At 47.9% G+C, this 23,932-nt stretch overlaps 4 protein-coding genes across 6 annotated transcripts; 3 read left to right on the forward strand and 1 right to left on the reverse strand.

Annotated features, from left to right (window-relative positions):
* The first annotated feature begins 158 nt into the window (after positions 1-158).
* tekt2 (tektin 2 (testicular)) lies at positions 159-6,889 on the forward strand. The gene is made up of 10 exons (XM_030347077.1): positions 159-289; positions 1,032-1,210; positions 1,715-1,840; positions 2,165-2,370; positions 2,849-2,992; positions 3,354-3,468; positions 4,183-4,290; positions 4,485-4,628; positions 5,548-5,627; positions 6,135-6,889. Exons 2-10 carry the CDS (start codon positions 1,055-1,057, stop codon positions 6,349-6,351), a joined length of 1,296 nt encoding a protein of 431 aa, XP_030202937.1. The 5' UTR covers positions 159-289; positions 1,032-1,054; the 3' UTR covers positions 6,352-6,889.
* Positions 6,890-8,048: 1,159 nt separating this feature from the next.
* On the forward strand, positions 8,049-11,094 carry LOC115535225 (free fatty acid receptor 3). Its single transcript, XM_030346243.1, has one exon. It carries the CDS (start codon positions 8,975-8,977, stop codon positions 10,010-10,012), a length of 1,038 nt encoding a protein of 345 aa, XP_030202103.1. The 5' UTR covers positions 8,049-8,974; the 3' UTR covers positions 10,013-11,094.
* A 717-nt stretch (positions 11,095-11,811) lies between these two features.
* On the forward strand, positions 11,812-16,045 carry LOC115536054 (free fatty acid receptor 2-like). Its single transcript, XM_030347712.1, has 3 exons — positions 11,812-12,016; positions 12,653-13,610; positions 16,032-16,045. The coding sequence occupies exons 2-3, from the start codon at positions 12,692-12,694 to the stop codon at positions 16,043-16,045; spliced, it is 933 nt and encodes a 310-aa protein (XP_030203572.1). The 5' UTR covers positions 11,812-12,016; positions 12,653-12,691.
* usf2 (upstream transcription factor 2, c-fos interacting) lies at positions 15,417-23,599 on the reverse strand. Of its 3 annotated transcripts, none has more exons than XM_030347191.1 (11): positions 22,606-23,594; positions 21,819-21,862; positions 21,553-21,665; positions 21,000-21,119; positions 20,262-20,415; positions 19,848-19,935; positions 19,537-19,581; positions 19,082-19,140; positions 18,724-18,818; positions 18,003-18,152; positions 15,417-17,396 (listed from the first exon to the last, which is right to left on the reverse strand). In XM_030347191.1, the coding sequence occupies exons 1-11, from the start codon at positions 22,641-22,643 to the stop codon at positions 17,307-17,309; spliced, it is 996 nt and encodes a 331-aa protein (XP_030203051.1). In that variant the 5' UTR covers positions 22,644-23,594; the 3' UTR covers positions 15,417-17,306. The 3 variants fall into 3 exon arrangements, with proteins under 3 accessions (XP_030203051.1, XP_030203052.1, XP_030203054.1); XM_030347192.1 differs by having other exon boundaries at positions 18,003-18,131; positions 22,606-23,591; XM_030347194.1 differs by lacking the exon at positions 15,417-17,396 and adding an exon at positions 17,766-17,813 and having other exon boundaries at positions 22,606-23,599.
* Positions 23,600-23,932: the final 333 nt, after the last annotated feature.

The following is a 23,932-nucleotide window of genomic DNA, read 5'->3' on the forward strand; positions in this document are numbered from 1 at the left end:
AAGGTTGTGATCCATTACAATTTTGTACATTATCCTTTGTGTATATTATTTATCTTCAAACTTTTTTTTCATCTGTAGGTCTTGGATTGATTAACCAAATAAAGTGAGTTACAAAATAAAAGCAGTGATGGATTAATAGTCAGTCAGTTTGTTAAACGTTGCCATGGTATCTTAATTATTTAGCAGGTAGTTGCTCGTCGCCTAGCGACGGTCTGATTAGTGGGCTACATAGGAGCGGAATCTTCCGGAATCTCCTCCGCCGGACACCTTGACCAGTATTCAACACCGGGTATGTAAAACTTACTAAAATAAACGTGCAATATTATAACACAAGGTCCTCTTTCCATTCAACGAATTGCCATCTTTATCCAATGTTTTGGTAAGGCTATCTTGTGCTTGACTGGTTGTATTATATTAAAGTTAAATTGTCCGCCAGCCTCAGTAATGTAAACGGAAATAAAGTACGGTAAACTAGGTGTTCACTGCACTATAACTAGTCAATAGTTAGGTTAACCGTGATGGCCTAGCAACACGGTTAACCAGTGACTCTACTGACCCCAGATCGTCCCTCGACATTCCAGCGCTGATAACCTTTTCAAATCTAATCAGGTAGACGACGATATCTTTACAACGTAGCTGAATGACAGGAAGATAAATCGCCCGATTTATCTTCCTGTCGTTCAGCTACGTTGTAAAGATATATCTTTGATGTTTTTGACGTTGTAAAAAGATCTGCCTTTTCTAGACAAGATTTATTCATAACTGTTAATCATGTGTCACGTGGTACGACTGTACGATGGATGACGTCAGTGGCGTACTAGTCCTTACTGGGATGCAGAAGTTGTCTCCTTCTGACATTGTGTACATTACTAATTAAAAAATCTATCATGTTATCAAGAACATATAAATTGATGTAGAATCTGATGTTACAGCTTATCTAATATTGCCTACTTCTAATTGAACAAATACCCCGTTGTGAACCATTTAATATGTCGCGCGCGATATTCCATTGATTGGTTAATTGATTTTAGCCACAGCGCACCAGGCCGTCAGGATGTCGACGATCGAGGCCAAGCCGTGCCTCCACCACAGCGTGGCCGACTGGCAGAACAACAACCGCCAGCTGTCCGCCACCGCCGAGCACGAGAGGGACGTCTCGCACGTGATCCGCCAGGAGGGGCGGGGCCTGCGCAACGAGACCACCATCAAGGTAGGCTTTGACATGACAAATGATATGTAGGCCACTTTTAGTTTCTATTCTTTTATCCAAAACAACTTACAGAGACTGAATTCAGATACCAGTCCTTAAGGTAGAGGTTAAGCGTCTGCTAAAGGACAAAATTTGAGGCTATTATTTGGTCATTTAGTTAGCAGGCGCGTCGCGCTTGTATCCAAAACAACTTACAGCCACTGAATTCAGATAGCAGTCATTAAGGTAGGGGGTCAAGCAAGTGTCTTGACCTAAGGATGACTACAGGAAGTAACCAACGCCCTTTTGGGGGAGTCAAACACCATCGTACCCAAATACAAAACAAAAGTTTTGGGATTAAAGGGGTGACATTATGCCACCAGGTGTGAGTGCGATTAGCCGTTACAAGCCGTTTTCAAACGGCTAGTAACGGCTAATCGCACTCACACCTGGTGGCATAATGTCACCCCTTTGAGTGAATCCTTCTAGTCACGTCGGTATGTTTGATTCCTCGCTCCGTTCCAGACGTGGTGGGATGAGAGCGACACCTGCCGGCGGCTGGGGGAGCGGCTCTGGGACGTGTCGCGCTGTAAAGACTCCCTGGAGTCCAGCGCGGTGGAGGTGGACACGGAGATGGAGGCTCTGACGCTGGTAACCCTCTCCTCGATGCCGCCACTGCCGCCGCGAGGCGTGCTCGTGTCAATGGGGTGTGGTGCTGTAAAGGGGCCCCGTTAGTGACATCACAAAGTGGGAGATTAGCCCACTACACAGTGGACTGTACCAACCGGAAGGTTTGGGGGGATCTAGTATCCGCCACACAATGTGGGTGGGCTCTTCCACTTATTGTGGGGTCACCTATTTAAGTTTTCTAAATTATTTTAATTTGAAATGGCATCACAACTGGCGCTGGTAAAATAAGGTCCCTTTAACCCTGGTGTGTGTGTGTGTGCGCGTGTGTGTGTGTGTGTGTGTCAGGCGAAGGAGGAGCTGGAGCAGGCGCTGGGGGCCACGGCGGTCCCGCTGCAGGTCACCCAGGAGTGTCTGACCCTGAGGCAGGGGAGGCGGGGCCTGGAGCTGGTCGGCGACCCCGTGGAGGAGGAGCTAAAGCAGGAAGTGAGGCTGATCGAGAGGGTCCAGCAGGAGCTCCAGCAGCACGTCGGCCGCACCTTTGAGCAGCTGTGGTACGGCCAGCTGTCTACCGGGAACCCTCCCTCGATGACTGCCACTGTGCCGCCTGCTGACTGCATGTTACCATGCTTGTCGTGTAACTTGCTGTTTCTGCCTGTGCTTTCCCGTGTTTCTCTTTCTCTTGGCTGATGCTGTGTTGACTGTTACTGTGCGGGATGTTACTTGATTGACCTTTTCTTGGCTGGCTGTTATTGGTTTGACCGTTAATTTACTGATGAACTGTTTCTTGGCTGACTGCGACTTTACTGATTTTTACTGGGCCTAGTGTAAAGGTAAATGTAGTGTTAGTTTAATTTACCGGCTGTTGGCTGGCCTTTGCTGTTACCTGGCTGTTTCTAAGCTGACTGTTAGTTCAATGGCTTCAGTGTCACTATGTTAATTGGTATTTTGCTACTAACCATGGCTACTGTGCTGACCGTTGCTATATGTTGACTGTTACCGTTCTGACTGTTTCCTGGCTGCCTGTGCTAGCGTTCTGCAGGAGGCCCGTCACCAGCTGACCATGGACCTCCAGAACAAGATGGACGCCCTGGACGTTGACCGGATCTGCCTGTCGCTCACCGTGAAGTCGGCCCAGATCTCCCTGAAGACCAACCCACTGCGCATACCTCCAGGGTACACACACATACACTAACACACACGCACGCACACAGTAGAATGGAAAGCACCCAGCATCCCAACAATGACGGACACAAATGCACACGGTAGAATGGAAAGCACCCAGCATCCCAACAATGACGGACACAAATGCACACGGTAGAATGGAAAGCACCCAACAGTAGCATCAATAGATATATTAATGCATCCTCTTTTTGTTTTACATCTTTACATAGGATTATCTACATATGTTTCGGATATTGAAATGTTGGCTCCTAATTATAATTCATTTTTTTCGTTGTTTGCGTTGCCCTGTTCTCTATGCTGCTGCATCCCCTTTGTTTCCCTGTGGGGTGTTAATGGTCCTCTTCTCCTGCAGTACCGTGACCCCTCAAGAGTGGGCGCAGTTCAGCCAGTATAACGTGACCGTCGCCCAGGAGGCTGTGCTCCTTTCGCAGCAGATGAGGGAGAACGCCAGCCTGACCCGCTCCAAGGTAGAAGCTAGATTCAACGTGCATTTGACAACAACTCTAATGTCCACCTGTCAAATAAAAGCACAACTCGACTTTGACTCGACAAACCCTCCTCCTTGTATTCTAACAATGCTTCTTATGCTGTGCCAGCAGTGCATAACAGACAGGGGACCTATTATGCTTTTTCGACTTTTATGATCTATAAACGTTGTTATAATGATTGATAGTCATGTTTAACCATACACAAAAAACGATGTCGATTTTCGGGGAAACTCTTCCTCTCATCTGGGCGCTTTCAGCATTCTCTGTCAACGCTCGGTTTCGTCCTTCTCCGCCCCCTCGCCCCCCTCCTGCCAACCCCACTCCGTTGTGATTGGTTACCTTCCTTGAAGCGCGCGCGCGGGCAGATTTTGGGGCGTGGCAGGAGTGCATCTACGTAGATGAATTCCCGGAAATGTGAACAAGTGAATCGCAAACGTTGTCCCGAGTGTTTAGCGCTCTGCACAGCCACCCCAGACTGTCAGCAGGGAATACGTCGAGATGCGTGTACGTCATTATTTGACACTTTAGTATGGTTAAACATTACTATCAATCATTATAACAACGTTCATAGGTCATAAAAGTCGAAAAAGCTTAATAGGTCCCCTTTAAGTCATTCCCCTTCAGCCTTATGTTTATGGTAATACATGCTCTGCCTCAGTGTTGACGGGACCTTGTACCTGCTGTGTTGTGCAGCTGCAGAATGAGTTGGAGAAGCAGCGCAGAGCCACCGAGTTCGCCCTCCGCAAACGCACCCACACCGAGGAGCAGTCCCGCCAAGAGCTGGAGTGGCAGCTCAAGATCGTGAGCGACGCAAACACCCTGACCCGTGATCAGAAGATACATTCACGGGTTTTCCTTGTAGAGTTTTGGATTAAAAAAAAACTGGAAAGTTGTGCTAATTGCCATTCTTGCCAAGTGTAATTAGGCCACACCATCAAAGCGATGATGATCCATTATATTCGAGTGGCTAACCGTTGTTTTGCTCTGTTGGTCAGACTGAGGACGAGATCTCTGAGATGGAGGCGGACATCCGGGGTCTGGACCAGGACCTCCGGGTGAAGACCGCCTCCCTGAAGCTGGCCCACACCCGGCTGGAGAACAGGACCTGCCGACCCGGCATGGACCTCTGCAGGGACCAGGTACACGGGACTCCGCTGGTCAAGAGGGTTTGACTCGCGTCCCAAAGATTCTGGGATGAACCCCTGTGTCCTTGAGCCTAGCGACCCTACCTGCTTCTAAATGACAAGTATCTCAAAAAATGAGCACATTCAGAAACATTGGATAAACCATCTGGTAGACCTTCGATAATATGTAGTTTAAATAAAGGAGCCATTGTTTCATAATACTTAGGATAGCACCTTTATCTCAAGTTGTACAAATAGGTTTTTACATAGAAAAATGGTCTTTCTTTGTTACGGTTTTCTTCTTGTGAAATCCCCTTTATAGTTCCTGTATGTCAGAACAGGCCAATGCGTGTCCCCCATAAACCAAAGCTTTTACAGGAACCATGTGATGGACACATGTCAGGCGATGTAATTCATCAGCTGACATGGGGCTGCTATGGGTGGTTGGGTTAAGGAAGTGGCCGCACCCAGGCTTACTATCAAGCATCGACCTCAGCCAGCTCTCCATGACTACCTACTACAGCCTCACTTTAGTCCATTTGGTTCCTTATCGGGTTAACTTGTTTGATGGTTTCATTTAGATATTGATTTTATTTTGAGCGTTTCTCTCTGTGGATGAGAGTGTCAGGTCGATGTCGGATGTGGATGTCGTCATCTGTCTGGCTAGGGGTTTAGATGTTTAGTTAGCCCGACAGATGGTATCTCTCTCTCTCTCTGATTCATCACATCCTTCTCTTCCTCTTCCTCTTCCTCTTCCAACTCTTTCATCTCATCATCCTCCTCCTCCTCGAACTGTTCCACCTCCGACTCACTCTCATCCACTGCCTGCTCCACCTCCTCCCACCTCCTGCTCCACCTCCATCAACCACCTCCACCTCCATCAACCACCACCTCCTGCTCCTCCTCCTCCTTCCACCACCACCTCCTCCTCCAGGTTCAGCTGGGGCTGGTGAGGGAGGTGCAGCAGCTGGAGGCCTCCATCAAGGCCCTGGACCAGAAGCTAGGCGAGGCGCAGTGAGTCACAGCTGTCCTCTACGTTCCCCTCCCTCCGCCGGGGGAGGTAACCCCATTAGACTCCACAGAACCAGCCCAGAGCCCTGCCTCCTCTACCACTAGCGGTAGTGGAAGAGTTCCAGTGACTCACTGCTTGACTGAGCCAAGAGAATATGCCAAATAGCAAAGCCTAGTGAACCTACAGAAATATGAAAGTACTCTGCTTTACTGTATTCTAGTCTGTATTGTGCTATACTGCGTTTAACTCTCCTCTCTACTATACTTGACTCTAGTCTACTCAACTTGCCTCAAGTCAAGTAGCACTAAAGTAGATCCTCCTTAAACTAAATCAACCTAAGCAAGGGAGGATCCCAAACGTCTTATGAGTGATGATAGGGGCCCATCGATGTCCCTGACCACCAACAGTGCTTCCTGGACCACTATGTGTCTCTGTCCCGGTCTTTCTCTCCGTCGCTGTGTCTCTCGGTCACCCCGTCACTCACCCCCTCGCTCCCTAACTCACTGCAGGCACTCCCTGCAGAAGATGTGTCTCCATCACGCTCGCATGACCCAGGACCTCAACAGGAAGCAGGAAGCCCTCTCTCTGGAGCAACGCAGTCTCAACACGCGCCACCGCCTCACCGACGCCACCTGCGCCGCCGTGGGCGGAGACAAGCCGGCCGTCGCCGGAGTCGTCCCGCTCGCCAACTCCAGCGGCCGGAGCCGTCTGAGGACCCTGGCCTGAAGGCGCTGGCCTGAAGGAGCTGGCCTGAAGGCACTGGCCTGAACAAGATTCTGTGTCGGTGGTTGTGGTGAGGAGATTTTTAAAAGTTATCTGAAGGAACAGCTTTGGTTTTTTGTGTTATTTTGGTCGCTGGGAATCAATGTTAAATGTTGAAAGGGAGGAAGAAGAGATGAGGGAAGAAAGGAATGAGTCACAGGGAAATTGCTGGCTGTCGCGGCCTCTGAGGAATTGAGGATTGGTAGATCTGAGAAGAAGTGTTGATGACTCACTGTGAATTTAAAGGTTAAGCAAAGGATTGACCTTGGAAGAGAGGGAGGGAGGAAAGGAAGGAAGGAAGGAAGGGAGAAAAACAGTTATCCTAATTCCTTGAAAGCTTTGAAGAGAACATGCACAATGAGAAAACTCCTGTTTAGATTCAAAATTACATAAGATCACAAAAGAATATACTATTTAAAAAAACATGTGTTTAAGATGTGAAATGTTGGGTTACGGAAAAGGGGGAAGACTAAATAAAGCGTAATGCAATAAATCGACAACAGCTCTCCTGGTGGTAGCGTGCGTTTTATTCCATCGAGGTCATCTCGATTTACGCTTGAATGAAAGGTGTGCATTCGTGTTTTTATCAATTGCCAAGCGAGGCAGCAGCCCCGGCCACTCTTGTCTCGCGTTACCATCGAGATGAATTAGATCGAACCGATTTAATGACGTTGTTTATCGGCCGGAATTGTTTGATCAACGCTGGCTGTCCAACGCGTGCACGGTGACGACCTGAACTTTGGCTTCCCCCGGGAGGTGAAGTAGTAAATATGTGGGCGTGCTCCGGTCGACGCAACGCCTTCTTTTACTGCCACCTCCTTCGTTTGGGATGTCGTTAAATGGGTTTGTTTTGAGGCAGCCTTCCCTTTTTACGAGCATCATCTTCTAACGAGTGCTTTTTCATGACGATTATATAATGTGCAATCCCAAAGCTGTAAAGTGCAGTGGACTAAATACACATGATGTTTTGCAGTTTTAGGGCTGACATCATTGACAACAACATCACTCCATTATGTGTAATAATTAATTTAATTATGCAAAATAACATTTTCGTTCAATATAGTACTGCTTGAATGCATTTGGCGGCTACAGACTTAATAATGTTACAGGACTTTCATGAATGAATTTTCAAATTCACAATTTGGTATAAAGGTTGCATTACAACTATTGTATTACTAATACTGTAATACTATATTGTATTTTCTGGTTTTGTCATGATGGTCAAGGCAAGGCCTTGCTCTCCACACATGACCGTAAGTAACCTGGCAGAAGTATGTGACATGATGTGTGTGTCGCTGTGTTTACTGAAGGATGACAAATTACATTTGCAGCCCGGCCAGGGATATGCTCCGTGCTGCGGCCCCTAAAGAGCTTTTCCATGAGGCAGCTTTTTCTCACACGCACGCACGCACGCACGCACGCACGCACGCACGCACACACACACACACACACACACACACACACACACACACACACACACACACAACCCCTCTGTACTAAAAACCTTGTAATTGAACAGTCACGCAACAATTAAGTCATTCTTTTGCTCTCTTTTTCACTTTATAACTTTGGCTTTCTCTCTCTCTCACCCACTCTCACAATCACACACACACACACACAGGTAATCAACAAACACACACAAACACAGGTTATCAACACACACACACACACACACACACACACACACACACACACACACACACACACACACAGGTAATCAACACAAAGCTTCCTCTTACATCATGCACACACACCCTCTCCATAGCCTCTTGCGCGTTAAACGCCACCACCAGCATGCACCAAACAGCAGGGCTGTATCTGTGTTTGATCGGCGCCCTCGCATGCCCCATCAGTTCCCACAGGTTTATGGCTTTACTGCCCGGCCCTTTAGACGCTCCGGGGCCCGGACGGGATGGCTGGGCGCTTCCCTAAAAGCTGAATTATTCTGAATCATTTCACTAAAGGCAGCAGATGCTACTTGTAGGTCTGTGGTCTTCCATCTAGGAGTTGGAGGTGGTGGGGGCAATCAAGGCGTCCTGGTGCCTGCTAAATGCCACCCACTTCTGCATGACCGCGTCTGAGTGCTTATCTGACCCTGGCCGTCATTGTGTCGTCTGCACCTCGCCCACTTTATGCCTCTCACACGCCCCCTACCAGGGTCGCCCCTTCCTTCTTTGCGGTCAACTGTACGGGACATGTGTCTGGTCGCTCAGTGCCACGCTGGACAGCGCATGCGGAAGCAAGAGGGCTGGCTCGCACATCGGATAGAGAAGGTTCGGAGGACGAGATTTACTGAAGATCCGATTGATTCTTTTTTGAAAGGATCGGGTTAGATAAAACCCAAGAATGAGATCCTCAGGAATAAAGCTTGTGGACTGTTTCAGCATGTGGTTGGGAAAAGCCTCTTGTACCAATCTCTGGTTCAGAAGATTTTGTCTCGTCTTCTCATCTTCAACCTCGGCTTAGTCTGAGGCACCGGTCTCCGGGGGTGACTTGGATACGATGGTCGTCTTGCCGCGGTGCGGTCGCTACACCTCGCGTCTCCTCAGCTAAACCGGCCGATCCGGCCAACGTCCAGCGTGTCCCGATGGGAGCGTCGGCCGTCTCCGTGAAGGACTGCGTGTCTCTGTTCGTCTACTGCTTCACCTTCCTCCTGGGCCTGCCCGCCAACCTGCTGGTGCTCTTCGTGTACGTCCGCAAGGCGCGCAAGCGGGGCGCCACGCCCAACGTGGTGTACGCCCTCAACCTGTGCCTGGCCAACCTGGCCCTGGTGGCCTGGCTGCCCGTCAAGGCCCTGGAGGTCTTCCTCCAGGGCTGGGTGCTGCCGGGCTTCCTGTGCCCCATCTACAACTTCTTCCTGTTCGCCTCGGTGTACGGCAGCTGCCTGTTCCTCACGGCCGTCACGGTGGGCCGCTACCTCAGCATCGCCTTCCCCATCGCCTACAAGCTGTACCGCCGCGCGCGCATCTCCTGCTTCATCAGCGTGGCGCTCTGGGCCGTGGTGCTGCTCCACCTGTCGCTGGGCCTGGTGGCCGAGGGCGGGGCTTTCTTCGTGACGCGGCCCGACGGCGAGGGCGGGGCGGCGGCGTGCTACGACCACTTCGACGAGTCGCAGCTGGAAGTGCTGCTGCCCCTGCGGCTGGAGATGGCCGTGTGCCTGTTCCTCGTGCCGCTGGCCATCACGTGCTTCGGCACGCTGCGCTGCGTCACGCTGGTGTGGCGCTCCTGCCTGCCGGCGGCGGGGAAGAGGCGGGTGCTGGCGGTGGCGCTGACCACCCTGGCGGTGTTTGTGGTGTGCTACGCGCCCTACAACGCCTCGCACGTGGTGGGCTTCGCCACGTGGGACGACGTGTGGTGGCGCAGCGGCGCCATGATCACCAGCACCTGCAACGTCTTCCTGGAGCCCGTGGTCATGCTGATGCTGTCGCCCGCCGTGTCCCGCGGCATCATGGGCAGGGTGTGCGGCGGCAGTGGGCGTCGCCCGACATCGTCCGTGCCGCGGTCGGCGCAGAGTCGCCCGCGTAACACCCTGTCGCAGGACCCCGGTGGGGATGTCAGGGAAAACCCCTCGCTGTCCGATAAGGGTCCGCCTGAAGTCACGATGACCAGGTTGAGTCAAGACTGACCGGAAGGGAAGGACGGTCTCGAACGCGACTGGATATGGTGGACATGTGCTGACTCATGCTGTTGCCACGGCAGCAGATGGGCAGAGGGATCATGGCGTGGGTTGGAGGTGTGTACCAGTCTTCAGTAGGTTACTAATGAAGCGTTTGAATGGAACTTGGATGGACACTTTACACTTGTAATCAGGAGGTACCCTGACTTTATGCTTTTTCTCATTCTTTTTATTGCTTTTTGGAAGATTAATGTTGCTTTCTCTGAATAATAAAAACACATAGATGCAAACCAGATAGATAAGGTATTTTCTCACGAGCAGCCACTACTCTTATCGCATTGTTATATGATGTTCATGAACCAATTAAGACACACCTCTTTCTCACACACACACACACACTAACACACACACACACACACACACACACACACACACACACACACTAACACACACACACACACACACACACACACACACACACACACACACACACACACACACACACACACCAGGTTCAATGGTAGATTACGTTTGATTTGGTGTGAAGTGATGCTTTACGCTTAATGGTGCATCAGTCATTATAAAATTTAAGATCAGACACGTCTGTAGGTCATGTTTGTGTAAATAATTTTGTTTAATTTTAGGCAATGTGTTTTCATTTAATGCTCCCTTCAAAATAAAAAGTATTTCTGAAATGTTCACTGTACAGAGAAATCTATCCAGGGTATTATGGGTCCAAGAGGCAAAAAGTTCAGTTCAGAATGTATATGTATGTGTAAGACCTGTGTACCAAGTTTACAAATGTTGTATCCATCGGTGCGGCGGGCTGATCGTTTAACTTTGACCGTGAATTATAGCGCCCCCCTATGGGCAAAATGGTCCAAATGTTTTGTAAACCTGCTCTTCCAGGATACCATTCACAGGCTAAAATATGGGCGCTACCAAATAAAAAAGAATAATACCCAAACAAGACAATAACAATTGATATCCAAAAATTAACTGTGAATAGCTACCTATTTATACATTTAATCTGTATGTTAACCTGTGTGTAAATTGCAATTCACTTTTAATAAACACAACCTACAAACAAATATCTGTTATTGACCATTTTTTCTTGTTTGTTCAGAGTTTTTGAAAAATTTCAATGAATAAATGTAATTTGGTAAATGTAATTTGAGTAGCTTAGGTCTTACCGTGTACAACCTCTTGTACTGTATATCATGTTGGGACTAAATGGTGGATGGCTTGTGATTGGATCTAAGTAAGGAGTGTAATCATTGATTCGAAAGCTATTCCTTGGGCTTTTCTACATCATAGAATAAATGTCTGTTTGAGCGCAAACTGTTATTATTTGACTAAGGGTGCACTCACACTAGGCCATCTGGCCGTGGCCGTTGGCCGTTTTCACACCTAACCGTGCTCAACTGGCCCCATTGTTCTTACGGCCACGGCCAGATGGCCGAGTGTGAGTGCACCAAAAGTTCAAACTGAAATGTCAGGTTTTGTCATGTTTCGTTGAACATAAACATGGAGTAGGGAAATACTATTAGAAATGATTAACAGGGTCTGAAAATATCTAACCAGTCGGTGTATGGTAAAAATGACAATTTGCATTTCAACAGCCGACTAATGTAAACATGCTTTGTGATATCAGCCCTTCCCTTTGTGAACATCAAGGCCTCTCATAAGCCTGTGTGTCTCATGACACCACACATCTAAATAAATACATATACATCCACGGCGGCCATTGAACCGGTTGCCCAGAGACGGTTTAAATGAGCAGGACAACCAATTACAATGGTCTTCTTATTAAATTTCCACAATCTGAACTGAGATAGGGGTTATACAGTTTGACGAGCAACGCAAAGGGGTGTGTCTTCACGTAACCAAACAGTGTGTTAAAGAAAAGGTCACCTGCCCGTCTGTGGCCCCAGTCCACCCTAACGACTGGATTGTACGGACTGCCTACTTTGGGACGTGATGGGGCTCCAGAAGTTTCTGAATTGACAAAAGGTACGTCTGTCATAATTGCAATCATATTTCAACTTGCAACTATTTTGAAAATCTGATTAATTCTTCTCATTGAAAAACATTTAGGTCCACTGTTACATTTGTTCCAAGGTGCTTTTCTATGGGTTTTATAATGAGCTCAGGTTTGAAATGGGTTATCGTACTTGGTTAACATACGGTAATCTCAGATCCTAGTGTTACCATATGGGGTGACAAATTGGAAATGTAGGGATAAAACAAGTGTTGCCTTCAGCAGTTAATTGGAACTATTAAAACCAAAAAATAAAGCCCTCCAAGATTTTTTCCCACGAATTTAGTCATTATCACAATGCTAATAAATAATTTCCCGTACATGTAACTTCTTCTATGAATTTAGACAGATATTGGGAGCATGAAAATCTCTAATTCTAATCTTCCCGTCTTTCTTATTGGAGGTAAATGTTGTTCCAAATGTGCCAAAGGACCATATTGCCTAAGGCAGAGGAACTGCTTGAGAGGAAGACGACAAAAATAAGTCTTTCTTTGTGCGCCTCTTTTTTTTTTTATTGTCTCGCCGTTACCTTAATGAAATAACGTAACTGAGTCCGAGAGTCTGTCCCTTATCCAATTCGCCTATCGTATCGTTTTCATTTCACTCAGGTGTTCATCGAGACATCGGTGGCCCATGACTCAGTCAGGATGACCATCAACATCCTGATAATCTCCGTCTACACCATCACCCTGACCATGGGCGTGCCGGCCAACATCCTGGCCTTCTACACCTTCTGCCGCAAGGTCCGCCGCAATCCCACGGCCATCGACGTCCTCCTCCTCAGCCTCACCATCTCAGACCTCATCTTTCTCACACTCCTGCCCTTAAAGATAAAGGAGGCCCTGGACCAAATGACCTGGACGATGCCCCCCTTCCTGTGCCCCATCACCAGCTTCCTGTTCTACACCACCATATACAACAGCACCCTGCTGCTGACGGCGGTCAGCCTGGAGCGCTACTTGGGCGTGGCCTTCCCCATCATGTATTCGCGGTGCCGCCGGCCGCGCTACGCCGTCATTGCCAGCGTCCTCTCCTGGGTGGTGTGCTCCCTCAACCTTGTGTTCGTGTACATCGTGCCCAACCGCGACGCGTTTGTCAGGAACAACGGCTCGGACCTGACCACGCCCCAGTGCTACATGAACTTCAGCGTGCAAGAGCTGGAAATACTGATGCGCGTGCGCCTGGAGCTCTTCTTTGTCCTCTTCTGCGTGCCCTTCTTCGTCTCCTGCTTCTGCTACGTCAACTTCATCCGCATCCTCTCCCGCCTGCCGCACATCAGCCGGCGGCGGCGGCTCCGCGCTATAGGCCTGGCCGTGGGCACCCTGCTGGTGTTTGCCGTCTCCTTCGGTCCCTACAACTTCTCCCACGTGGTGGGCTTCGTCCGCAAGGAGGACGAGTGCTGGAGGCAAGTGGCGCTGCTCGCCAGCACCTTCAACTCCTGCCTCGACCCCATCATCTTCTACATGACCTCCTCGGATGTCCGCAGCATACTCCGTGGCGTCCTGCGCAACATCACGGCCAAGCTGCACCTCCTCCGCTGCGGAGGTGGAGAAGGAGGAGGAGGTGGAGAAGGAGGTGGAGAAGGAGGTGGAGAAGGAGGAGGTGGTGGAGAAGAAGGAGGAGGAAGTGGAGAAGGAGGAGGTGGTGGAGAAGAAGGAGGAGGAAGTGGAGAAGGAGGTGGTGGTGTAGCTCTGACTCAAGCAGCCCCGGTCGAGACGTGCAAGGAAAAAGAAGTTCCAGGGTAGAAAGTTGGACAATATTTTTTAGAAAGCCGTACTCGACTGGTCAAATCCGATTTTTTTTTTTTACTTCTTACGCAGAAATGGCGACGTATCAATGAGGAAAGGGGAGCTAATTATTTCGGACTCCGAAATACCGATAGTTTCCTTTGTTTGTTTTAATGTTTCAACAATGTTTGTGACAGTAATTTATTATGTATAACCAAAGTGTAACAGTCTAAAGGCCTACTGCCTTTAGACTGTTTAGCAGGAATCTGTAACTGACAGGGACTAAGGAACAGCCATTTTGTTTGTGATGGAGTTAAAATCACGGATATTAACAAAACCATCAAACGTGTTAACGTCGGTAGTCGCATGGTCCAGTATAAGCTACATGCCCGGTCAGGACTCATTGCATTATATAATGTGATGCACCTTGCTTGGTCATCCAATAAACTCATTATGAAGGTTACGTCAAAGTAAACATACTGAGGGCAAACAATAGAGCGCAATGAAGGCACAGCACGAGGGAAATGTAATTGTGATTGTGTCAATTCGAATGTGACAATATAAAACTTAATGAGAGGATTTTAATTGTCACAAAATAATATTTTGCAACTTTGCTAATCTGTCAGATAAATGTTCTTGGTAGAATAGATTGAGATACGCCTAGTCCTAGGTAATTAATAACTGGGATAAACCAACAGAGACTAGAGTTTGGTCACCAACAAGCTAAAGGGCTACCCATGACAAAACAAGCACCAAATACAAACATATAATACATCGCTGTGTCTAAGGGTAAACGTGAATCAGCTCCGATGAAGGGAGATGTCCAACATGTCTAGTGCTCGTTCCGATCAGAATGTTCAGCTGGTCAGTGGTCACAGGTCAGACCCATGTATCAGAGGTTCATACTCCAAGAGCAGGCCTTTGGTTATTTCCCGTTGGAACGAAGCTCTTCGGCCAAGCTTCATTTCAGGGAAATGGAAATAAACACTAACCCCTATGCAAACGCAGTCAAAGTTAAACATAATATTGTCTATGGCGCCCTTGTTTATCAGTTTTATGGTTACCATTTCCCATACATATGTTGGGCCATGTTCGGGGGGCTTTGGCCAAACAAGTTATATTTAGACTTGGGTTTTATTTTTTTATTATCATGTTGCAATAAGAAATGTACATGTTAACGAGTCTGTCAGCACGCACGTCGGATCACGTTTTGTTCCTAAGCAAACACCATTGTCGGCGGGAAACCAAATGTTGTAGAATGTTGCTGATTGATAATTGATATATACTGCTACTAGGGATTAACGTCTGCTGAAATATTTTATCTTACAAAAACGAAGAATCATGGTTTACGAAAGATGGAAAAAGTTTTAAAAGATCCAAAGTTACACATGGCCTACCTACGGAACTCGTTTTCCATTCGTGCACGACGGTTGGGATGGATCACTCGGCGTAGCTACCCACACCAGCAAAAGAACGCCGAGAAGTGCGGCATGTGTTGCATGTTTTTTTCCCTAGGCAGTTTTGTTTGTGTAGTTTTCATGAGTTTGATATATTGTGAATCCTCGTTCAATGGTCTTTTTCCACATCCATTATTGGTGTGGCAACTTTATATAGTGTTGGAGACATCTAGATTAAACGCGGCTTGCTCGGTATAAACTTTGTAGTTTTATTGTAGTATCAGAAATGATAATGCCAGTGGTTAGTGAAAAAAAAAAGCTGCAGCGAGGCTCACTGCAGACAAAGTGGTTAGCTACATTGATCATACATTTCATATTTCCAAAGGGCCCACTATTGTAGTCACCTCCTTCATAATCACCATCATCATCACTCACTTCTCCATTGGCAGCAATGGTTCCCAAAACGCCATAAAATGACTAACTTAATGGTATAGTATTTTAAAAGGAGATACCATTTAAAATACTATACTATGCAAGAGATTTGTTATTTTTGCAATGCTCCAAAAACCTTGTGACCTATACAATGAGCAGATAAACAAACACTATGCTTTAATACCCAGATTAACTGAAACCCCACCCCACATGCTTTTATCCAATCATTCAATATCCATAATCTTCTATACATTACATTGCACCTAGTGTGTTTCTACTGTATTATAATCGGAGAACGAGGTCAGTACTACGGTTGGGAACCACCGCCCGGCCCAGCGTTCGATCCCCGTTTACCTGAGCTATTAGGTACACACCTATGGTCCTTCTTGCATTGTTTAAGGCTCCCTGCCACTTCGACGTTCGGCCCAAAGCCCTGCTCCAGTGAGGAGCGGCTCTCCGGAGGACGTCCAGTCATTAAAGGGGACATGTTCTACCACCGGGTGCGAGTGGGATTAGCAGTCACGAGCCGTTTGGAAAAATCGGCGTCTTCTGACGTCACAAGTGGGCGAGTCCACCTAGATGTGTGCTGGATAGATGAGCAACGTTTGCTTCAGTCCACTGTGTAGGCTGGTAAGACTGATCTACCCAGCACACGTCTAGGTGCACACGCCCACTTGTGATGCAGATTTTCAAAAACGGCTTGTATGGGCTAATCACACTCACGCCTGGTGGTCTGATATGTCCCCTTTGAACCCACCCGACAGCAGCACACGTCAGTCCCACAGTCCTTCAACTCGCCCCGCCGGTTATGAGATGCTTTACAACAAATGGACCAGCACCATTGAAATATTACCAAATTAAAACAAACATAACAATAACTTAAGTTAGCGAGTGCTCACTGACGAAGGGGGAGTCCGCATGAGTCACAAATATGCAACGGATGAGCTGGAAAAGTACTACAGCCGTTAACAAACTGGCATAGGAAGGATTAGATAACGATTTGTCACATACTCGGTGGGGGGGGGGGGGGAGGGGGGGGAAGATCAACACCCAGACTCTGTTTCATACTCTTCATCTTGCACAATGACTTAATTAATTTAAACGCCTACTGTTTATACATGTTCTCTGAAGACTAATAAATTAAAATGACAAAAACTGAAAGTTGTTTTTGTTCTTTCCCACAGCAGCTTAAAACACAGCAATTGTCAGAGGTAAATAAAAACTGAAATGCAGTAGCCTTTAAAATCAAAACAAACGGGTTCCAATAGTGGGGGTGTAAACCGTCCAGTCTCTGTGGTTTGCATCGAACCAAAAAAAAATAATCTGAGAAGGATTCGGTGTTTTTTCGGCGGGCCGCCGTGAAGACTCCTGTAAAGCGTCCTAAGGAAGGCGGGGCTGTCACGACGGGTTATTGTCAGTGAGAGAGCGCACGCACGCCCGGAAGAATAGCCCCTTCACACACACTTGTCCCTAGCCCTAGGCCTCGTGCATGTGTGTGCGTGTGCGTTTGTGTGTGCGTTTGTGTTTCGCCGTGTCCCACCGCTTCTCCACCAGAGGTCGCGTGGCTTGTGCAGGTACCGACTTCCTGACTTTTGTCCTTTCGGCGGGGATTCCTGCCGCTTCGGATGTGTGTGAGTGGGGAGGTGTGCTTGGTTATGGCGTGCGTCTGAGTGCGTTTCCCAGTTCGTCAGGGTGGGGGGGGGGGGTCACTGGGAGACGGGGTCTCCGTTGAGCTCGATGCCATGCTGCTGGAGCTGCGCCCGCAGGAGGGCGTTGTCGTTCTTCAGCTCTTCTATCTAGAACACAAACGATATCAACATCAGCTCTTCTATCTAGAACACAAACGATATCAACATCAGCTCTTCTATCTAGAACACAAACGATAACAACATCAGCCCATCTATCTAGAACACAAACGACATCAGCTCTTCTACCTAGCACACAAACGACATCAGCTCTTCTATCTAGAACACAAACGATAACATCAGCTCTTCAATCTAGAACACAAACGACATCAGCTCTTCTATCTAGAACACAAACGACATCAGCTCTTCTATCTAGAACACAAACGACATCAGCTCTTCTATCTAGAACACAAACGATAACATCAGCTCTTCTATCTAGAACACAAACAACATCAGCTCTTCTATCTAGAACACAAACGACATCAGCTCTTCTATCTAGAACACAAACGATAACATCAGCTCTTCTATCTAGAACACAAACGACATCAGCTCTTCCATCAGGAGTGTTGTAAAGATGTAAACTCTTCTATCAAGAAGACAAACAACAACGGCGTGAGACTCTAAAAAGCGGGGGGCGGTTTAGGGAAGCCTCGCTCCACGCCACCGATGAAGACGTTGAAGTAACACCCCGGGGCGGGGTCGGGGTTGGAGCGCTACCTGTTGTCGGAGCAGCTCGTTGTCCACCTGGACGCGCTCCACCTCCTTGCAGCCCTCCTGCAGCCGGGCGTTGTTCTGACGGAGCTCCCGGATGTAGTCGCAGGCCTTGGACAGGATGCCGCCCTTACTCTGGACAGAGAGAACCGTGTCCTGTGGATTAGCCGTGATTAGCTTTTACAAACTCCATCCCCCCCCGCCCGCGCAGATGTAGTATGGTCAATGAGCCTACCAGCCTACCCAGAGGACTGTACCAAATGCTGGAATAGGGGGCATTCAACACCTGGGCATCGCAACCACTATCACAAACCCGCGTGTCAGGATGACATCTACTGTATGATGTATGTATTTATTAGGGCTGTCAGTTAAACACGTTATTAACGGCGTTAACGCAAACCAATTTTTACGGCGTTAATTTTTTTACCGCGCGATTAACGCAAATTCATATAAAAAAAAAATATAATTAGAAAAAGATTTGCGATTAATCGCGACTAATCGTGAGTTAACTATGACATTAATGTGATAAATCGCGATTAAATATTTTAATCGCTTGACAGCCCTAGTATTTATGCATCTATGTTTTTATGTTTATTGTTGCATTGGCTGTGTTGACTATTGTTTGCGAACCAAAATTGCCCCTCTGGGTCAATAAAGACTACTGCATTCTACTACGTCCAAATGATATCTCTAAAAGTCCTGAGGAGCGTGTCTGTGTTGGACGTACCGCTCCAGTTTTGCTGCTGTCTATGTTGCAGTCGGGGATGATCTTTGACAGGGTGACGATCCAGTTGTTGATCTTGTCTCTTCTCCGCCGTTCCACTGATAACAGACACAAATCAATTTAAATCATACGTACTCTGAATGCGTCGAACATAGGATTCAACCCCATTTTACTCTAAATTGGGGACTAAATTGGGTAACAGTGATAAAGTGGCATACGTCACTATGTTGACGATCATGAGACAAATTACCAAGAATAAAAGTTACCCAGTTAACCGTAAGTTTTGGGTTAACTGGCTCTGAAGATGTTGTATAATACTTTGAGTCATTTATGTATAAAGTATAATTGTGTCCTATCTTACCTTCGTTGTGCTGCGCTCGCCGCCTCTCGTCTCTGGGGGCCCGGGGTCCGTCCATCTTCCTGCGGAGACGCAACAGGAAGAAGAGATGTTGAAACGGACCATTTCGCCACGGTCCTCAACCTTCAACTATGTGTAAATTAGATTGGTGTGGGCCGATTATCTACACACTCGCACTTTGATGGGATCACATAGCACGGAAATACATTGCACAGATTACAGACAGATTACAGATTTAAGATCATGTTTGTTTCAAAAAAATAAAAAAACACAACATCATCCATTCTTCATGGAGTCCAACAAAAATTAAATCCAATAAAAATACAATTAAAACCACAGATGACACCAAATAGTTCTAATCCCACCCAGTGGGGCGCCAGGGAGGGGGGGTTACTTCATTAGCACAGAACAAGGAGAGAGGAGGAGGTTTTGGGGGGGGGGTCAAAGGGGCTCCTCACCAGTTAGAACCTCCATGCTGCAGCATCTCGCTCTCTGCCAGGTCTCTGAGGAGGGCAGGTAAGTGGGACACAATTGGCTTCTTTTCTTTTTCGGTGAACAATTTCCTCAGACTCTTCTGAATGATTCAGATTCTAAGATTGTTGCTTATGATCTCCAAACACACAACAGTCAAATCAGAGAACCAATACATGTCAACGATATGACAGCAATTTTTAAACTTCGGCCAACGCGCAGGGCGTCAGTGATCAGAGGAAGGGGCGGGTAAACACGCGTCTCCGTCTGTCTCCGTCCGTGTTTGTGTTATACTCACGCAGAGTAGGCGTGCGTGCGTGGGGCGATGGTGCGTCCCGTGCCACCCTGCAGCACATCGGGGGGGCTCATCATCACATAGAACTGACCTGGAGGAGGGGAAGGGGGTGTAGGGAGACGGTAACCAGGCAACCCGTCAGGTCGGCCATGAAGCAAAGAGAGAGCCTCACAAAAATGAAACCGGAGCATTTCAGTGCTTTCCTTTCGTCAGGTTTCTTAAGACACGATTTCTAGATGTAATAATGATAATAAGTTATTATATTAATTCATATCCCTTAATTATTAAGTGTAAAAACAAATGGCATGCGTTTGTCACAAAATCTTAGGTCGCAATTAAACTGCTTTAATTCCCTTATACATCCCCCCCCCCACACCCGTCCATCGACCTCTGACCCCGCCACGTGCGCCCCGTCACCTCCGGCCTGCGTGAGCGTGGGGTCCGCCGCCTGCACCGACACCGCCGTCCCGTCGCTGACCGTGGCGGCGGGGAAGTAGGCGAAGCGGGTCTCCCCGCCCACCGAGTCCCCGGCCGGGCTGCCCCCATTGCTGAAGGGGTTCTGGATGACGGCCTGGAGGAACCAAACCCACCAATCAATGCCCCCGACGTGCACCGCTCCACTCATCACTACGGCGTCGGTACCCGGGGCGCCGCTCCACAGAGGGACGCGAGCCCGGAGCGTACGGAGCACGGATTACACCTCGCGGTTTTAGCACAACAAAAATGTATCGAGTTGAGACGTGGTGCACCTCCCCTCCAAACAACCCTTGCACACACACCTCATCCTGCGGTTATGTTTATGAAGTAACCATAGTAGACGCAACATTTAAAAGAGGACACATGCAAACAAATACACGTTATCTAGGAACAGGTAGGCGTCGAGGCATCTTGCTCAAGGGACGTCTCCAGGGGAGATAGCTTTTGGACATTAGGAATCTAACCCAGCTTTACGGCTGGCAGACCCCAACCACTACAACACAACGGTCCTTCACACATCAACTGAAACACTTAAACCAAGACTTAGGCGACCACTCTGAAGGTCAAGCAGCCCCCCCACGGAGATGGGAGGATCCAAGACGCATCCAAAGAAACAACCCTTGGCTCGCGGACACCATAGAAGAAGACGGGGTGTGTGGGGGGGGGCGGGGTACACACCTGGGCCACCGCCTGGGGGCCGCCGGCGAAGGCTGCGGCCGACACCACACTGACGGACCCCGACCCGTCCGTGGTCGTCTCGATGTGGTCGTCCGAGACCTGGACGACGCGGTAGGTTACCTGCGGACAGGGGGGGGGGGCGGGGGGGGGGGGGGCATTGCGGTGAGTGCCGGAACCATTCATCTCGTGCCTTTTTTTTTGTTGAACATATTTGCATTGCGCGGAGCGGTGGTTCTTGTAACCATTGGTTTCACAATAAGAGGTGTGTGTTTGCACTGTGGCTGTGGAAGTGCTGTAGCTCGAGGCTGGGGCTCAGCCCCCAGTGTAAACAAACTTAAAAAGAAATGAACTAAAGCCAACACAAAATGAAATTGTATTTGGGGAGAGCTTAAATTCACACACAGAAGTCAATGATCCTCTTCCAGGTGGATTTTCCCACCGGACGTTTTAAGTGTACGACGTGGTGATAAGTCATTAGCAGGGCCAACCGCCCCTTATCCAACGGCTGTAACCGTATAGCGGCGAGTCGGGAGGCCAGCAGGTGGAGCCGTACCTGGCCGCCGCTGTTCTCTGTGCGGAACTGGTACTGGACATGTTCCCCAAACGCAGCCTGCTGGACACTGGCGATGGTCACTGCCGTTTGCTCCTCAGTCCCCACCGTTTCTCCTTGAGACCAAAAACGAACCCAGATTAAGACATGAGAATAACTGAGCGGCAGGGCAGTCGATGTAAAAGCTATGTTCGTGTTGCAAGCATCTTTTTGAAATGCTTGTATAAAAAAAAAAAAAAAAATTGATGTTAATAATTAAATCGAATTACCTTCCTGCAACTGGACAACCTCTTCAGTTTCCTGTTTTTCGTGACTGGGGGGGGAGAAACAACGTTAGACAATGCGTTACATTGGCCCTCCCTTTCCCTCTCTCTGAAGGAGCCCATCTGTCACAGTGCATCTAGGGTTCCAACTATTATTTATGCCCCATGCTTGGCGCGGAAAAAACCCCACATACACACATCACGGGTAAAAACAACAACAATGAATGATAAAGGGGACACATGTGGTTCAATAAATGCATTATTCAACTGCAGATTATATTTTATTTTGTTGCTGTTGTGCATAAAAATAAAATCAATGATAACAACATACAGAAGCGTCCATCTACTACTGCGTTGTAGGCCAATATCCGAGTTAATTTATAAACAAAACAGTGGGATGAGGCGTGTGCAAGGGTGGTTTTGGAGGGATTTCATTTGCACCAACTAAAACTCTCACATTGCTTTGCTGCTATTCATCTGCCAGTGTCCTAACCAACAACTCTGCAAACAGCCCATGGAGTAATCCTATCAAGTGTAAAACACCATACACAATCAAATGCATCTACGACCCAGAAACCACATGCACACTGACCCAGCCAATAGCACCTGGTCGTTCATTACGGGGTGATATAAACCACAACACGAAACTGTTCCGCTTTCGATCTTCCTACACGATCTACCAAGTCGCATTAACATTGTGATGCGAGGGGAAAATGGTGACTTTGGGGCTAGGCCATCGGTGGTAGCCATTGCTAACGCCGAGTGTAAAACAAGCAGCAAGGAGCAATCTTACCTCGTCGAGCTGTCCAAACTCTGTTCGAGCATATCCATGAAGGTTGCAGTTTCAAAACGCGATATCCAGCGACACTGATATATATAGGGAGATGGAAGTGCTGATCACGGGGACAAACACACGGGTCATGTGAGGAAGACAGTCCAGGACACGTGAGGTAGCCGTCGGGCGAGGAGCTAAAATGGAGGCCGCTGCGGAGCCGGGGACGTCTTCTCTCGACGACCTCTCGCTTCGCCTGTTCTCCGACCACAGCGGGGTGTATTTCGTGGATTTGAACGGGATATGTTTTGGGCTTTTAAATTGATTCGGGATGTAGTATCGTCGGAGCAACGATTCGGGGCTGGTTTTTGGTTGTTGTGGTGTTGTCTACTTGTGTCTCCGGGTTTTTCTCTGTGGCTCCGTAACGTTTCCCGACGGCTCGTTTGGCGGCTGCTGGCGGGCGGTAGCGAGCTCTAAAATATGGAGTGGAGTCTGCTGTTGATTAGCTGGAGAAATAGCCCTGTAATCCTCCAATGTGTGCTCGTATGTAATTGTATTAGTTCATGTGACCTGTACAAACGCTTGTTATGAAGACATTGGATACAAATTAGGGTATTAAAAGTCGATTTAAAGTAAGATGCACTTTTTAATGTGGCCATTAAAACACTGACGGACACAATTTGGCTGTTCAACATTTTGAAGTCAATCACTGTTGGTTTATTTGATCGAACTTGGACAGGTTGGAAATAGTCTTCCATCCAAAACAGTGTTGCTTTCAAGCCCTTAGCCCAGGTGACCAAGGAGATCCAATCCGGGTTTTCCACCGGACCACATGACAGCCTCTGCTTCCACTCGTTGTTCAGCGCAGACACGATGCAGGATATCGGGGATTTTCAGAACTCACCCTCACGATCGCTTCACAATTACGCCTTAAATATGGTCGTTTTATTCAATCGATGAACTTTGTATCAGAGCAGATTTGCTTATCATGTAACGCAGAGCTTCTGCGAGCATCTTTCCGTTACGCACGCACCATTTATCCCCCTTCTCCCCTGATACCGGCTATTATTCTGTTGAAAATTTACCGAACACAAACAGCACCTACAAATTGCATGTGAATATAATTTATAATAAACTAAGCACAAATTATTCGCGAACATCCAAATGAAAAACAAGACAATTAAAGAGACAGCGTTACGATGAACGCCAAACGTCCAACATTCTCTTATAATTATTCTCGTATGGAGAAGTTGATTCAGAGAAACACAAACTCCCCCAGTCAACCATTGTAGGTCTACATATAGCCTACACCCAAGACTATATAACTATATTGGGAGAACATGTATAT

Source organism: Gadus morhua, chromosome 22, assembly GCF_902167405.1.
Source record: "Gadus morhua chromosome 22, gadMor3.0, whole genome shotgun sequence".
NCBI classification, from domain to species: domain Eukaryota; kingdom Metazoa; phylum Chordata; class Actinopteri; order Gadiformes; family Gadidae; genus Gadus; species Gadus morhua.

Excerpts from the sequence above, each read along its gene's own strand:
- tekt2 (XM_030347077.1), top strand. The coding sequence starts at position 1,055 with ATGTCGACGATCGAGGCCAAGCCGTGCCTCCACCACAGCGTGGCCGAC. Across the intron at positions 2,993-3,353 it reads CCACTGCGCATACCTCCAGG|TACCGTGACCCCTCAAGAGT; the intron begins GTACACACACAT and ends CTTCTCCTGCAG. Across the intron at positions 5,628-6,134 it reads CAGAAGCTAGGCGAGGCGCA|GCACTCCCTGCAGAAGATGT; the intron begins GTGAGTCACAGC and ends AACTCACTGCAG.
- LOC115536054 (XM_030347712.1), top strand. The coding sequence starts at position 12,692 with ATGACCATCAACATCCTGATAATCTCCGTCTACACCATCACCCTGACC.
- usf2 (XM_030347191.1), bottom strand. The coding sequence starts at position 22,643 with ATGGATATGCTCGAACAGAGTTTGGACAGCTCGACGAG. Across the intron at positions 19,141-19,536 it reads CAGCATGGAGGTTCTAACTG|GAAGATGGACGGACCCCGGG; the intron begins GTGAGGAGCCCC and ends GCGTCTCCGCAG. Across the intron at positions 18,153-18,723 it reads ACAGCAGCAAAACTGGAGCG|GACACGGTTCTCTCTGTCCA; the intron begins GTACGTCCAACA and ends GCTAATCCACAG.
- LOC115535225 (XM_030346243.1), top strand. The coding sequence starts at position 8,975 with ATGGGAGCGTCGGCCGTCTCCGTGAAGGACTGCGTGTCTCTGTTCGTC.